Here is a 16,697-nt window from a genome sequence, read left to right as displayed (position 1 = left end):
AGTCAAACTACAACGAAAACCCAAAATGGTCAGTGATGATGAGGAGAATGAGACACCAAGGAAAAAAGGACCAAAGAAAAGGTCAAAGCCTCAGGACAGTGACAAAGACAATGAGGAAGACAGACGGAGTGTGAAGAGCAAAACCTCCCGGAGGAAATCAAAGAATGAGGAGAGTGATGAGGACAGAGAAGATCAACAGAAAAAAAAAAAGCAAGGGAAAGGGAATAAAGTCGTGCAGAAAAAAGGACGTGTTAAGGGAAAAGAGGTAATAAAGGATAAAGTTGGTGAAAAAGACAAGAAAAAGAAGAATGGAAAGTTGAGCAGGTGTAGTATCCTCTGACCTACCTGCATGCTCCACACACACCTGTATGGGCGTTTTGCCTATTTAGACCCCTGACAGCTTGATGATGTGAAACTATAGGCAGGGGGATAAAGCTAGAGTCATACGATGAAGTTATAGGAAAAAGTGGTTGAGGCTAGACTAAGGACACAAGTAAGTATTTGTGAGCAGCAGTATGTCTTTATGCTGAGTACAGACAGTACCACAGACGCAATGTTAGCGTTGAGGCTAGCAATGGAGAAGTACAGGAAAGGTCAGAAGGAGCTGCATTGTTTCTTTGTAGATCTAGAGAAAGCCTATGACAGGGTGTCCAGAGAGGAACTGTGGTACAGAGGTGGCATGCACCAGAGATCAGCCTTTTTGGTTGCCATGGTGATGGATAGACTAACAGATGAGATGAGACAGGAAGCTCCTCTGAATATGATGTTTGCAGATGACATTGTGATCTGGAGTGAGAGCAGGGAGCAGGTAGAGGATGTAGGGTTTTACCAAACCCTCTTCCGGTTCTTGTTCTCCGTAGTGGGTGCGTATTCAATGAGGAGAATGTGGGTTAAGATTAAGGCATTTATATAATTAACAGATCAGTACAATTAGTTCGGATATCAGCGCTGAGGTTCGATCCTGTTTCGTGTGTGTGTCTCAGGTCCGAACAAAAGGGCCGTTCTTTGCTTCTGTGTCTTCATATATCCATGAGTCCGTCCCCTGAAGGGGTGGGGATTGTGCCCCAGCCAATCTAAGCCCATGCTTATCTGTGTTGTGTGTGACATCACTGGTGTGATGCGTTCATTTGAAATCAGTCATTACAAATCCAAACTAAATGTGGCGTGTTCCTAGTGGTGTCGGCGGGTAATCACGTTGTGGAATTCCCTACAACTAGAATCTAGAGAAGTGGAGATCTGCTCTAGAAAAGAGAGGAATGAATGATTGAATATCTAGGAAGAATGTGTTACGAACTGAAGGCTGAGTATGGACCCCAAAATGCAGAGACAGAAGCATAGGGAAAAGTTCAAACAGTTTAATTAAATAAATACAAAGAAACAATTTCACAAGGGTCAGAAAGCACAAAAAACTCAGTGCTACGACCGGGATCAATTAACTAAACTAATGCCTCTGAAGTCTTCAGAAATGAGTGGAAACAAGTCTTTTTCTAGCAAAACCTTGTTTTTACAATCGAACCCCTTTTCTGATTGTTATATGTTGTTGTCACTATTGGTGTATTGGTCATATATCTCTCCCTTTATCAGCTCTACTTCTTCCTCTGAATCTGATGAAGAATCCCTCTCAGAGGGAGAGATGGAAGCCCTGAAGGATCAGGTAGAGGAGAAGAAGAAACTGATCACTACATTAAGGAACCAACCCTGGCGTATGAAGAGGAGACTCGTACTGCTCAAGTAAAATCCAAAATAGTGGCCACTACTTCTACCTGACCTTTATGATTACTGTCATGTTTCTGCATTTTAGTCTTTATCTTTGTTGGAATATTTTGATTTTGTTCACTGTCTATTTCTTACAAACACTTTCCTACCATCACTGATGTCATGTACACCTGATGTCGACCCTGAACTATTAAAACTGTTTCCTTGCTGCATTGGTTCTTTATCAGTGGTATGATGGTAATCAAAACTAGATTGTCAAATTTAGATTGTAAATATAAAAAAAACATGTTTACTGAGGATTCATCTCAAATCAAACCAAAGCTTTTAAGATAACTGTGCTCTGATCCTCAAAGTCTTTTTGCTGGATCATGCCTGGGATTGTTTGATTCATCTAATTTGCTGACAAATGTAATTCCACAGAGATAAATGCAATTTGGAGACTTCAAAATGTGAAACATTTGCTAGTAATGTTTCCGTTCATCCTCCCTCTGCAAACATAAGACACAAGAAGCTGTTCTATAATAATCTAGAAAACATAATCATAAACCCATGTGACCAGATTAAACCTTCCTTGCCAGATCTGGCTGGGCTGGGAATTGTGTAGGCTTAAGAGTTTGCTCTTTTCGTATATTTTTCTGTGTACATACCACTGTAAGAAAAGGAACCTGATAAGCCCTTTGACTTTTTCATGAGCTTGACACTGTTGTGGCCAACTGACCTGCTGCTTGCCAAGTCTTTCTCTTGGAATACAGAATGTACCATCAATCAGTCAGTCATCCCAAACGTGTCCTTTCTACATCCTGCGACCACTAACTAATTCATTCATATGTCACATTTTAATCGTTTCTCTGCTTGGTCTAACAGGGAGTCTCAGGAGTTTGTTGAAAAGTTTGAAGGAGCTCTTGGCAAAGGAAAAGGCCGGAGGCTATATGCATTCAAAGTCCTGATGTCAAAGGTAATTTGATGGTTGTGTAACTGGTGGATCCCAAGATGCAGAGACCAAAATCACTAAATACAGTCTTTAATAAGCAAAATGGAAATCCATGGTGAGAATGCTGCCTCCCCGAGCCGGTCCCCAATAAGTGGTGGAAGATGGTTGAATTAAATTTTGCCCTCCTTGTTCATAGGAGATTGGGTGGATCTTCCTAACCTACCGGTACACAAAACTTTTCTGAAAGATATTTTAAATCAGAAAAACAAACAAAGAAAGATGACACACATCTTGGACATGATAATCAAAAACTCCAGGAAGACTGATATCCAATACTATTTTTAAATAATGTTGTTAAAACCCTATTTAATCTGTAATCTGAACTGGTATTTTAACAACATAAATTGGTATTTCAAAATGATTTCAATCACTTCGAGGTCCTTGTACTTTTAGGGACTCAATAGCTCTTTGGAATAATTTCATGATTCTTCTAAATTGTTTATTGTGTCTTTAAACAAGTCACCATCTTTATAATTTTTTGGAGAACACTGTTAGTAGATATTTCACCCTCAAGTAAATAAGTAAGTACGGTAAGATATAATAACTAATCTATAATTTTTTTAATTTCAGAAATGTATCAAATTTAAGCGTGATTTTGAGAACTTCAAAACTGCCTGCATACCCTGGGAGAGGAAGATAAAGGAAGTAGAAAGTTGGTAATGACATTACCTGAAAAAGTATTACTGAGCCTATTCTCACTATTTCTGATACTTTATATTTCTAATTATAGGTCATTTTGGATCATCTGTGGCATCTTACTTTATTTTTCTGAGATGGATGTACGGCCTGAATCTGGTACTGTTTGGGTTTATGTTTGGCCTGGTGATGTTACCTGAGGTACGGCCAGCCTTGGAATACATGATAATACTTGATGCCAGACACTGTTGGTGTTGAGCTTTTCCGTCTGTCTTTAGATTCTTATGGGTCTTCCCTATGGCTCCATTCCAAGGAAAACTGTGCCGAGAGAGGAGCAACCCACAGCCATGGACTACGCTGTGCTCTTTGACTTTGGGGTGAGGATCTGTCTTTAACAATTTATAATTAAATAAGAATTAAACAATAACAATAAAACCAGCTAAATGGTATCTGAACAGGATGGATGATTTCTACAACTATTTATACAGAACAGACATACCGGTATTACCCCACAGATGAGCTTTCAACACCGATATTTAAGATAAATGAATCTGTTTCGGTGGAAAATTGGGATTATTTTCTACTCTCCGGTTCCTTCCACCATCAGATAGGGACCATCTGTCTCTGTAACCATAACATCTTTCCCAAGGACAGGTCGCAGTGCTCTTAAGTGTCATTGTGATGTGTATTTGCAAGTTTGAATATTTATTTGTAATTTACAGGGCTACTGCAAGTACTCCTTTTTATTTTATGGGTACTACAACAATGAACGCACAATTGGGGTCCTGCAGTTCAGACTCCCCCTGTCATACCTTTTGGTGGGCGTTGGGATCTTTGGATATAGCCTGATGGTTGTCATAAGAACGTAAGACAAGATGCACTAGTGTAAGCAGGGAAACTAATTGCTGTGCATGCAGAAAGAGTTGATTTTCCTGGAGTTTTTTCTGCTCATTCTCTTCTCAGGATGGCCCGTAATGCAAATGAAGGGGGAGATGGGGCAGAGGAGGGAGAGTTCACCTTCAGCTGGAAGATGTTCACCAGCTGGGACTATCTGATAGGAAACCCTGAGACAGCAGACAATAAGTATGCCTCCATTACCACCAGCTTCAAGGTGAGTAGGTGTCTTATGTTGCATTCATGTTGGGGGGAATGAGCTCTGTGTCACGGCCAGCAATGGTTTCCCTCTAATTTCCCATAAAAACATTCTAAAGTTCACGATCAGAAAACTTTTGGTGCATCAATTAATTGCAATTTTGCACCACTGAAGGAATCCATCGTGGATGAACAGGAGAACCAGAAAGATGAGAACATCCATCTCCGGCGCTTCCTGAGGGTTCTGGCAAACTTTCTGATCACAGCATGCCTTGGAGGCAGTGGATACCTTATCTACTTTGTGGTGAAACGTTCTCAGGAGTTTGCAAAGACAAACAATGAAAATCTGTCATGGTTTGAACAAAATGAGGCAAGTTAGACAATTCAATTTTCGCTACCTTTTACTCTTTAGCAAAGCTATGTTAAGATTATTATTCCAGAAGAAAATGAGGAGCTGTGAATTTTCATGAGATCACTAAGATCACTAATGCAGCCTTATGGGTAGTACGGGTAGTGTGGGAGGACATGAGAGTGGCTGGTGTTGGGGAGGACGATGCAAAGTAGTCGTAGTAGTAGCAACGATTAGATCGCTAACCCTCTTCTTTTGTCTCATTGTTAAGGTTGAGTTTGTGATGTCACTGCTGGGGCTGGTTTGTCCTCCTCTGTTTGAGACCATTGCAGAATTGGAAGATTATCACCCCCGTATTGCCCTCAAGTGGCAGCTGGGACGAATATTTGCTCTTTTCCTGGGGAATCTTTACACCTTCCTCTTTGCCCTGTTTGATGAGGTCAATGCCAAGGTATGAGAGATATGTTTCTTCTTGTTGCTAAACAGATGGGCTACCTTGCCTTTAGGCTATTTCTATTATGTTTCTATGGTAACAACTGCCGCTAAGACATTTGCTGTGTTTTGTCCGGCACCTGATATATTATATGATGTGTTTTAATTGATTCTTAATTATTTTAAATCAAAATGGTTGCATTGCATCTGTTCATTTTTTTAATATCATCATAATCAAGACCTGCAGAAGAAGAAACTTTCAGGTAGACAGGACAGCTTAGATGGAGGAGAGGATGGACAAATATCAGTTGACAAGGACTATGAATGTAATCATGTTAAGAATAAATGGATAATAAGGTGGCACTGTGGCGCAGTGAGTAGCACTGTTGCCCCACACGTCCTGGGTTCAAATCCACTTGGGGTTGTTCTGTGCAGTTTGTATGTTCTCCAGGTTCACTGGCTTCCTCCAACAACCAAAATCATGCAATTTAGGTGAATTGGTCACTTCAAATTTTCTTGAATGTTTGTCTATCTGTGGCTCTGCGATGAGCTGCGACTCATCCGGGGTGTTGGAACTGGTGTGAGATCATGCTTTGATCTGCTTTCTGTTCTTCAGCTGGAGAGTGAGAAGTTGATCAAGAATGCCACTGAGTGGACTTTCAATGAGTACTATACCAACTACAGCTCTTTCTTCAACACGACAGATGTTCCTCCTCCAGCTGTGCACCCCGCCGACGTCATTCGAGGACCCTGCTGGGAGACAGCAGTGGGAAGGGTCAGTCTAGATGCTGTATAATATTCAGAAATGTTTGTGGCCACGGGAGAAATATATTTTTTGGACAGAATTGTTCATATTCCCCAAACCTCCATTGTGAGCCGCTGTTTGACAATTCTGTGTCCCATAGCCCCCACCTCTCCTATAACGAAACGTTTTCAAGCGGTTGTCCTTGATCACATGAATAGATTTTCAAGGCCTCTCACAATTTGCAGCAACAGTATGAGAGCAGATTATGTTTATTTGATGATAGATTATGTTGTCTACAGCCTACACAGCAGCTACACAGTTTTATTCACACTTCATACTTCTGACTGTAGGTACAGTCAGGCATCCTATCCCAGAACAGCATTTTCCAGAGGACATGCTCTGGTTTGTCGACTTCCTGAGTTAACTGTCGGTTGAAAAATTGGACCGTTTGTCAAAACACAACAATGTTGGGAAGATACAAGAGTTAGAAGGAATAAGCCGGTGGTCTTCCCACAGATGGGCCCCAGATTGAGGAGTAGCCGAATCAGTTTGCTCTGGGAAGTTTGTTCCCTGATTGACTTTTTTGATCACCTGAGTTGCCATACTATCGCCAGACAGGTATTTGTCAAGAACACAGGCCAAATAGGTAATCTCTTCTTTGCTGGAGATTACTGTATTGTACCACTGAGAGTGGTAAGCCTTCACTTCGGGCCCCAGGGCAGACACGGCGTCCCGCCTCCAGCCAGCCCCCCACCAATGCAAGAGTCACATCAGCCTCCTGCTGCTGCTTCAGCTGCTCAGTGGTCAGCGGGAGCCATCCTTCTCCATCGTTGGAGGGGCTGGCGCTGGCCACGCTGAATGTCATCTGGCTCCGTTCCTCCTGCCGCCGGCAGTAGCAACACTCTACCACTGCACATGGACGCCGGGAGAGCGCATCAACGTTGCCGTGAAGTCGCCCCCCCCCCCCGGTGCTGGATGTCGAAGTCATATCCCTGGAGGACCTCCAGCCAGCGGGCCACCTGGTCTTCAGGGTTTAGAAGTGACGCAGTAGTTCTTCTCTGCTCTGCTCAGCGCTCGACTGAAGTAGGCCACCACACGCTCTCCTTCCCCCTGCTGGGAGAGGACAGCCCCGACGCCGACGTTGCTAGCGTCTGTGTCCACAATAAAGGGCAGCTGAGCATTGGGGTACGCCAACACTGGGGTTTCAGTGAGAGTTCTCTTGAGTTGGGCAAAGGCGGCTGCGCATTTGTCGTCCCAGTTGAACGGCTGGCCCTTGTTGGTGAGGCGGTGCAGTGGGTCGGCAATGGTGGCAAAGCCCTGGACGAACCGCCGGTAATACGAAGCCAGTCCCAGGAAGCTCCGCAGCTCATTGACATTGGCTGGGGTTGGCCATTCTTGAACTGCAGCCACCTTCGCTGGGTTAGTAGCCACACCACGAGCGCTAACCACATGGCCCAAGAACTCCGTCTCCCTGGACAGCAGATGACATTTAGCAGGGTTCAGTCGCAACCCGGCCTGGCGAATGGCAGCAAAAACCTCACCCAGGTTGGCCAGGGCTCCGTCGAAGTCAGTGGCATGCACCAGCAGGTCATCAAGGTACACCACACAATGACTCCGCGGCACATAGCTGGTGCGTTGCAGAGTCCAAACGGCATGACACGGAACTGCCATAGCCCCTGGCCGATGGTAAAGGCAGTCTTTGGTCTTGCTTCGGGGGCCAGCTCCACCTGCCATTAGCCACTGCGGAGATCAAGGGAACTGAACCAGCTGGATCCAGCGATGTAATCGAGGGCGTCATCGATGCGAGGGAGTGGGTAGGAGTCTTTCTTGGTGACTGCATTGAGGCGCCGGTAGTCTACGCTCATTCTTCTTCCTCACCAAGAAAACCGGGGCAGCCCATGGACTATTTGATGGCTCGATCACACCAGCAGTAAGCATCTCAAGGACCATTTCCTCCGCCGTCTGCCATCTCAAAAGGGCCAGCCGATGAGGTCGTAAGCGAATGGGTTGAACATCACCCGTCTCAATGGTGTGCTGGAGCAGGCCAGTCTGCTTACAGTCCTTATCTTTGGCAGCAAAAATGTCTTTGTAGCCATCGAGGAGGTGTTTCAGCTGCTGGTGCTGCTGGGGATTTAGGCCATCGCTGCTGCGTAGCCATAGCTGGTATATGGCCTCGGTTGTCTCTGTAGATGGGGCGACAGTTGACTCTGTGGTCAGTTCTGGGGCAGGTTGGGGTTGTGCCAGGCTGCTGGCTGCAGCTGATTGGTGGCGCCTCCTCGGTCGGTTCCCACTCTCTCGGCCAGCCTGGAGCTCCATGGTCTCTCCGCCAAGGGTGACAGCCTTCCCTACCACGTCGACCTGGGCTCCCCAGCGGTTCAGCAGGTCCAGGCCGATGATACACTGGTCGAGCCAGAACTCATGGATCACCTCCTGGTCTCCGACCCTCACTGTCAGCCGCCTGCTTCCCCCCCATGACAACTGTTTCCCCTGTCACTGTCATCAGCTTGGTGTCGGTTGGCGTCCATGCAGTGGGAGGTAACACGAGAGTGTCGGTGCCTACCAGGGAGATGGTGGACCCCGTGTCCATCAAGGCTTGGCAGGGCTGTCCATCAAGCCAGCAGTTCAGATACAGTCCTTTGGTATGGCCACAGCTGCCCACCAGCGTGCATCTACCTTGGAGGGGGTATGGAGGTCGGAGTGGCAGTCCCCTCATTGAGCCACTCCGCTGTCGTTTCCCGCCTGTCTGGCCTTTGGAGCAGAAGCAGGACAATCCCGTGCGATGTGACCAACCTCATCACACCGGTAGCAGCGGTAGTCTGCGGCAACGGTGCCCAGGTTCTCCCCTTCCTGGCGGTGTCGGTTGGCCAGCTGCTCTCTGCCCTGGTCAGCGAAAAGCCGCTGTCCAAACCGCCTCTGTAGTGCAGTTGTCAAGGTGTGGAGGTCCTGCTGCTCCGCTGGGGCGAGATCAAGGAGCACTTGCACCGCCTTCCCCTCCAACGCTAGGGCCAGGTGAACAGCGGCTTCTTCATCACTCCAGCCACTGTACGATGCTGCTAGTTGGACTTGGGCAATGAAGGGCATTAGCGGCGTCATCCCACTGTATTTGGGCAGCTTGACTGATGTCTTAGCAGTGGTGGGCGGTCAGGGCCTGCAAGGCCTTCTCTGCTTGCCTAACATAACCAGAAATCAAGAATACATGATCATATTTATGATAAAATCAATTTAATTTTATGTATATATATATATATTCTTCACATTCATGTCATATTATATTCCAATGATGTATTTTTAGGTGAGAGTTTTTATCCAATCAGAATTCAGCTAGCTTGTGTTGCCAGGCGGATTTCATAGTACCAGTGGCAAATACTATCCGTCCGAGACCTTCAGAATCAGCGGCTGCTTGCCGTCTGTGTTGTGTCAGTGAACGGGCTCGTAGAGTTGAGTTGATAGACAGTTGCGATAGCCAATCAGATCACGAGTTGGTGAAAGTAAGGCCTTCCTGCCTGTGTTTGGATACTCCGTGTGAGAGGGCAGCGCTATGCATATTGCGTCATCAACTGCACACCTGCACGGCGCGACCGTCCGAAAATAAAACCACAACTATTCTTGCGTTTTTAACCCACAATGGCCGAAGGAGGGGAAAGTGTGGATTTGGTTGTGGATATTCTTGAAAGGCCATTTTCAAGACGGACTTTTACAGAGAAGCTAGCTCTCGTGAGCCGACGTCGTCCAAGCTAGCTAGCTAGCTAACCTGTCCCAGGTGGGGAAAGCATTTGTACGCCACTTCCAGGCTTCAAACTTTTGGCTTACAGCTTCCAAGAGTCGCAGCAAATTGTTCTGCTGGGAATGCCTTTTGTTTGCAAGGGATCGATTTAATGTTTGGAGCAACATTGGATTTAGGAACTTTAAGAAAGGAGAATGGATTTTGTTTTCAAATAACTGTTTTGGGGGACAGCTGTTTTGGTGAGTACCAACATTTTATTTATTTAACATGATGACGAAATAAAATCACAGATATACTGTAAATGCAATGTGTGTAAATAATGTGGCGCGCCGGTGCAGCTGTGTGATTGTAGTGGAAGTACACAACGAGACAAATGTGGCCGTTTTGTTGCGGTCTTTCTTATATTAAACTGCAAGTTTGCAATTTAAAGCTTGCCTATATTCATGGTGGACTTTAAAACGTTTTGGACAAATAATGTTAAATTCCCTTTTATTTATAACTTTGATAGTACCACGTATAGTGATAAGTTTTAATTGCTGATGCAGTGTATTGATTTTTAAATGCTCCGGAAAAAATATCCCGTGTTGTACACGATTGAGGTGATGCAACACCCGGTAGTGCGTAAGTGTGTGTTTGTACATTATTTCTAAAGCCGTGGTGTCATAAATGACGGTATTACGAGGGGTATTTATTCAAGTCGGACTAAGTTGGACTTCACTGAAGGCCTAGGTGTAAAATGCACCGCCCGCCACTGCATCTCAGAGTCTCTTGTAGTAACTCACCCAGCCACGAGGGGGCGATGGCGCTCCAGCGCACCGGTTGCAGCGTCCTGCTCAGCCAGCAGGGGGCGCTGACGCCCCAGTGCACTGGAGCCGTCAGGAAGTCGGTCCGTCTTCAGCGTGGCTCTGACTGCCCGCCCAAGTTCGTTGATCCCCATCCCCATCCTTCTGGAAGCCAGAAATCCCACTTCTGACACCAATGTAGCGAGCTCAAGGAGGAGAACCACGCTGGAATCGAGCTTGTGTCAACAAGCGCCTTCATTGTGACACAGGATGACTTGACTGCACACGGATGCTGCACTGATGACATTCAACGCAACCCCCCTCTCACTCATGGTGCCAAAAGCACAACCCAGTCACTCCCATGATGCATTGCGCCTCACACACACACAGTGACCGGCCCTCGTGATCGCTACAGTATTATCTATTGACTGTGACCTTGAAATCATTAACATTTATCTCACGTAGAGAGTGTTTAGACCCAAAAAGAATCGATTCGGTTTTACCAAGATGTAGTGACAGTTTGTTATCGGTAAGCCAAGTACGGATTCTGGTGACCTCAGAGCTGAGAGCCTCCTCAACCTGCACTTTGTCCTCTCCCGAAATCAGGAGTGCTGAGTCATCAGCAAACAGGAACAATTTGCAGTTACAGGCAGCATTCATGTCGTTAATGTATAGGAGGAACAGTAACGGCCCTAGAATGCTGCCTTGAGGAACCCCACAGCTCACCGGGAGGGACGAGGACAAGGTTCCGTTTATGTCCACCATTTGTTCTCGTCCCTCAAGGTACGATTTCATCCAGTTTGTTGATGTGCTATCAAAACCAATCGCCCCTAGTTTATTCAATAGGATTGAATGGTTAACGGTGTCAAAGGCCTTCTGGAGGTCCAGCATGACCATGCCGCAGTATTTGCCCGCGTCTACTTCACGCTTGACGTAGTCGGTCAGATATATGAGGCATGTGTCAGTGGAGTGGGATGTTCTGAAGCCCGATTGGAATTCAAAGAGCAGGTTATGCTCGACGCGGTAGCGGTTGATTTTCTCATGGGGCGACATATGACCGTGTCGGCATACGACAAAACCCTCGGAACCAATTGTCGTCGTCCCCTTGTAATTTAATTGTTTGGGTTTTAATGTGTTCTTTATCAATTATTCTTATTTTGTTCAGGAGTTTGTGAAGCTGATTGTGTCGGACATTCAGGTGACCTATTTGACCATCCTGATTGGTGACTTTACTCGCGCTGTCATTGTCCGCTTCCTGAACTACTGCTGGTGCTGGGACCTGGAGGCCGGCTTTGTGAGTATTCAGACTGTGTCCCTTTGGGTTACAATATGTGTGCTTTTTGTTTTCATTTGTTTCATTGCTTAAAATAAAAATTGCAATAAATACATATTTAGTTTTTGTCCTATAAGACACTGTTAAGTGAAGAGTGATATTTAGATTGTTGTAGCTGTGGTTGACTGAATTTCAAGCTATTTGATAATTTATATTGTTATCATGGCGTAGCTATAATTAAACGTGAGGGCAGCACAGCGCTGACTGGATACGGGTCAACTTGATACCGTGCAATGACATCTGGCAGGACAGCTGATCCCTAAGGTTCAGCCAAACAGGACACTGCAAAGAGAAGTTAATTACACAAAGACAGGATACTCAGCCTGGTTTTACTACTGCAGCTGTTGTTGGTTTGATTCCAGCCTTCCTATGGAGAGTTTGACATCAGTGGGAATGTGCTGGGACTGATCTTCAATCAAGGAATGATATGGTGAATTGCTTAGCGTCTGTATTTTATGTGCTGTTTCAGCATAACATTCTGTAATGTTATATATGATTATTTTCTCTCTGTCTCCAAATTTTCTATATGTATGCTCTTTATTTTATTTACATTTTGCATGTAACATTTGTTTAGCCTGGTAGGTCAATTGAGAACCAGTTTTCATTTACACCCCAATATGCACAAAATGCATCTATCAGCAATGAGAGATGAGTCTTCGGCAACAACTTTAACCTCTCAAGAGTCTGGGCAGCTCTAATATTCAAAGGTAAATTTAGGGCAGCACCTGCGAAGGCTCAGTCCTCTTTAGTGTCAAGATTAGATATTGGGACATCTAAAAGCAACTCATTTGATGACCTCAGTGCCCCCTGCTGGTGCATAAACATCCACTAACCCTAACTCATAACCCCTAATCCCCTCCCTAACCCCGAATCCCCTCCATGACCCCTAATCCCATCCCTAGCCTAAATCCCCTCCCTAACCCCTAATCCCCTCCCTAACCCCTGACCCCTCCCTGACCCATAATACCATCCCTAGCCTCTAATCCCCTCCCTAACCCCTAATCCCATCGCTCGCCCCTAATCCACTCCCTGACCCCTAATCCACTCCCTGACCCCTAATCCACTCCCTGACCCCTAATCCACTCCCTGACACCTAACCCCTAATCCCATCCCTAGCCCCTAACCCCTAATCCCCTCCCTGACGCCTAAGGCCATCCCTAGCCCTAACACAATGACACATGTTCAAAGTAAGTGGCAAAAACCATGTGCAGTGTTCTTGGACAGCAATGAGTTTTTAAAAGCAGGAAGAGAGATTAATGAACCGAGTTTTAAATCCTGCTTCAGATTATTTCATTCATTTGCAGGAGAAAATTGAAAATAGTGGTTTGTGGGGGTGGGGTCTTCAATTATCCTCAGGGAGTTATTGAGGCAGCGGCGGGTGTCGAGGTCCCCCATCCTGGGCAGCTCACACCCTGTGATCTTCTCTGCAGCGCCTGAGACGTTTATATATGAGACAGATACCTAGATACTTGTAGCAGGTCTCAGAACCATCAAAGAAAAGCTTGCATTGTCTTTCATTTATATAGGAGCTAGACTCTTAGGAAATACACCGATGACGTTGGATCCTGTTGTTTTCCTCAGGATGGGCGCATTCTACGCCCCAGGTTTGGTGGGTCTGAACGTTTTGCGTCTCCTGAGCTCCATGTACTACCAGTGCTGGGCCGTGATGTGCTGCAATGTTCCTCATGAGCGCGTTTTCAAGGCCTCGCGGTCCAACAACTTCTACATGGGCCTGTTGCTGCTGGTGCTGTTCCTGAGCCTGCTGCCTGTCGTCTACACCATCATGACCTTGTCACCGTCCTTTGACTGTGGCCCCTTCAGGTCAGTACAATCAGATCACACAATACTTTTATAGTAGCAGAAAATGATTCTATTTATTTTGAAGGTTAACAAAATTCACATCAACTTATTAATGAACTCAATTTATATGTCTGGAGTCATTTGATATCTATATTGTTTATTCGCATGCTAGTTTTTAGTATTTTGAGATGATAAGTCACTGTCTAGGCTGGCAGCACGGTGGCATATTGTTTAGCGCTGTCTCCTCACAGCAGGAAGGTTCTGGGTTTGATTCCTCTCTGTGTGTAGTTTGTATGTTCTCTCCGTGTCTGTGTGGGTTCTCTCCGGTTCCCTCCAAAAACAAGCATCTTAGGTGAATTGATCACTCCAAATTGTCTGTCTAAGTGTGGCCCTGTGATGAGCTGGTGACGCTTCCTAGGCGTGCCCACCTCTCTCTGGCAGTCAGATGGGAGGATCCAGCAACACCTGTGACCCACAAGGTGGATGCAGCAGCCAAGAAAGTGAATGAATGAATGAAGCCGCTGTCATCCAGCAAGCTAAGAACACATTCTACATTGTGATGGCCATCAGCCATTCTCGGTGCTCCTTCCTTCAGTTCTCCATGCCGGGCTTCCTCCCATCTCATCGAGAAGACTCATTCCACCTGTGGCCTTGACTATAAAGACATGGCCTTTCAAATATGGCCATCTATGTCCTGAATCGCTGGTTCCTTCAGATTCCCCGGCGTAGTTTTGGTTGCTCTGGTTGATGATTAGCTAACCGTGCTATCCTTCTTGGTTGTGCCCTTAAATGAGCTGGGCATAACGAAATCCTTATTTATTTGAAAGCGACTTTGCATCTACTTTCCCATGGCAGATCAGTCAAGCACATCTATGCTGAGACATCATAAAATGTATGAGATTAGCAAGACTAGATGAACATGTATTTGATCCCCAGTGGCCAGGAGAAGATGTATGTCATCGTCATGCAGACTATAAAACAGGATCTGCCAGCCTTCATCGGTAAAGTTTTTGCCTATGCTACTAACCCTGGGCTCATTCTGCCTGCTGTTCTCCTCATGGTGTAAGTATCATTTCAAAATGTGAAACGAGACAGAAGATCGATGGATCACGTATCACTGTAGATTTTGTCTGAGACGTACCATACAACAGGTTGGCCATCTACTACCTGAATGCAGTGTCAAAGGCATACCAACAAGCAAATATGGACCTTAAAAAGAAGATGCAAATGGTCAGTGCAGGCGAGCGTCTTCTTGTTGTGTCAGTTCTGCTTTGGTCAATCAAATGAATGAATGCCCATCTTATTGGGGGACACCGTAGGCTCGAGACGAGGAGAAGAATCGGAGGAACAACAAGGACAGCACAAATCAAGTAATGAAAGACTTGGAAGACCTGCTGCCAAACAAGTCTCTAATACCACCTCCCTCCGAGGAGGACGAGCAACCTCCACCTGGTACGATCAATCCCTGGTCTAACCTTTTATTGTACTCCGTTTGGTCATTTACACCCGACTGTCCTCACCACCCTTTTTGCTCTCCATTTGGGTTCTCAGATGTTGTAATTGAGAAGGGGAGCAAGACTACCAAAACCAAGCCAGGTGCCGCAGAACAGGGGGTTAATCTACAAAATGACGTGTCGCTGACTGCACCAAACCCCCGAGCTCCAGTGACCCATGCCCCAGGGCCAAGAAGAGGTCCTCCTCGCAATGCAAGGGGACCTCAGCCTGGACGTGGAAGAGGAAGAGGGCAGGGTGGGCCTCCAAGGCAATAAGAGTCCAGATCTACATTCTCCTCAAACATCCAGTCTGTTAACATGCCGTTCACATTTATTCATAAACTGTAAGGGCAATAAAAATGTATTGCCTGACTAATAAATATCATTTTTTCACATCAAACTTATGAACATGGGTTGACAATCTTGCCCAGGAAGAGGATGTTTTAAATAAATGGCCGAGGAGGATGGAATGAGGAGTGATTCCAATGCCTGTGGCAGCAGCAGCAGTGGCCCCAGCCTCGTCCACATCCAGGGTAGCCTTGTGCACCACCTGTGGAGCAATGCAGCGTGAGCAGCAACATAAGGAAGGAGGGATGTGTTAAACCACTTATTCTGTCCTTACGTCTGACACGGACAGATTGTGTCCCTCTGCAATACCCGAGAAATCTGCAGCACTGCCAAACATATCTGTCATTCCCATTTGCATCAACGCATCAGCCAGAGAGTACGAGGTCTTCATGGAAAACTTTGGAATAGATACTTGATATATCCTGAAAGGAAACAGACCTCTGTTTGTGAAGGATGTGATGGACAACACTGAGGAGTTTGTGCTGCTAAGAATTTATTATCTTCCATCGCCGCCGTCCATCGCTGTCCAGCCGTCCATCGTGGCTTTCCTCACCACTGTCTCTAAGCCGTCCATCGTGGCTTTCCTCACCACTGTCTCTAAGCCGTCCATTGTGGCTGTCCTCACCACTGTCTCTAAGCCATCCATCGTGGCTGTCAAAACGGCCTAGCATGCATTCTCTATTCAAATAAAACACCTAAAGCTCAGTAAATCATTTACATTTTATTTAAAGCATTATAATGACTGACTAACGTGCAGCTGATTAAATATTAAATTCAACAGGTAAGAAATAAGTAACTGAAGTAGTAGTAGTACCGGTAGTTAAGCATAGTAGCTAGTCCTTGTTTATATTCAGGTTCAACATGCCCCCCTTGGTGCCTGGTGCAGGGATGTGGGCGTGCCATCAAGGTGTGGCTTTCCTTCTAGAAACACCTTTCAGTAGAGAAACAGGGATGATGTCAGGTACCTCAGAGAAAGCGCGTGTTTCTACTTTATCTCATTTTTATACAAAACTTATGGCGTGTTCATGTTTGTATGTACACTGGGTCTACTGGTCTGACCTGTCGTACTGTCCTCAAGCTGGTCAAGCTGTGTCTGTTGACTTATGGGACACCGCCTGTCATCCTTCAATTCTGGCACAGTACCTGTAAGTACCAGGAAATCCTCCATCACCTGTGCTGCCACTGGGACCCTTCTAGTCTGAACCACGGGGTCCTCATGGCAGGTGGACATGTCAGTCATCTCCCAGGCACCTGAG

General features: G+C 45.8%; 1 protein-coding gene across 1 annotated transcript; it reads left to right on the top strand.

Annotated features, from left to right (window-relative positions):
• The first annotated feature begins 25 nt into the window (after positions 1-25).
• Positions 26-15,369, top strand: LOC137916441 (transmembrane channel-like protein 2-B). The gene is made up of 18 exons (XM_068759466.1): positions 26-324; positions 1,585-1,731; positions 2,581-2,671; positions 3,278-3,359; positions 3,438-3,544; positions 3,622-3,720; positions 4,066-4,208; positions 4,307-4,454; positions 4,611-4,805; positions 5,056-5,235; positions 5,833-5,991; positions 11,633-11,761; positions 12,163-12,230; positions 13,382-13,621; positions 14,537-14,662; positions 14,752-14,830; positions 14,920-15,052; positions 15,152-15,369. Exons 1-18 carry the CDS (start codon positions 26-28, stop codon positions 15,367-15,369), a joined length of 2,643 nt encoding a protein of 880 aa, XP_068615567.1.
• The last annotated feature ends 1,328 nt before the right edge of the window (positions 15,370-16,697 follow it).

The sequence above is a fragment of the Brachionichthys hirsutus genome, unplaced genomic scaffold, assembly GCF_040956055.1.
Source record: "Brachionichthys hirsutus isolate HB-005 unplaced genomic scaffold, CSIRO-AGI_Bhir_v1 contig_973, whole genome shotgun sequence".
Lineage (NCBI taxonomy): Eukaryota > Metazoa > Chordata > Actinopteri > Lophiiformes > Brachionichthyidae > Brachionichthys > Brachionichthys hirsutus.
The sequence above is the reverse complement of the archived record's forward strand: the minus strand, read 5'-3'. Positions and strand labels throughout refer to the sequence as shown.

What these genes read in the sequence shown, in the direction of transcription:
- LOC137916441 (XM_068759466.1), top strand. Translation starts at nt 26, where the DNA reads ATGGTCAGTGATGATGAGGAGAATGAGACACCAAGGAAAAAAGGACCA. An exon ending in CCATTACCACCAGCTTCAAG is followed by an intron (nt 4,455 to 4,610) that starts GTGAGTAGGTGT and finishes GCACCACTGAAG; the next exon opens with GAATCCATCGTGGATGAACA. An exon ending in CCTGCTGTTCTCCTCATGGT is followed by an intron (nt 14,663 to 14,751) that starts GTAAGTATCATT and finishes ACCATACAACAG; the next exon opens with GTTGGCCATCTACTACCTGA.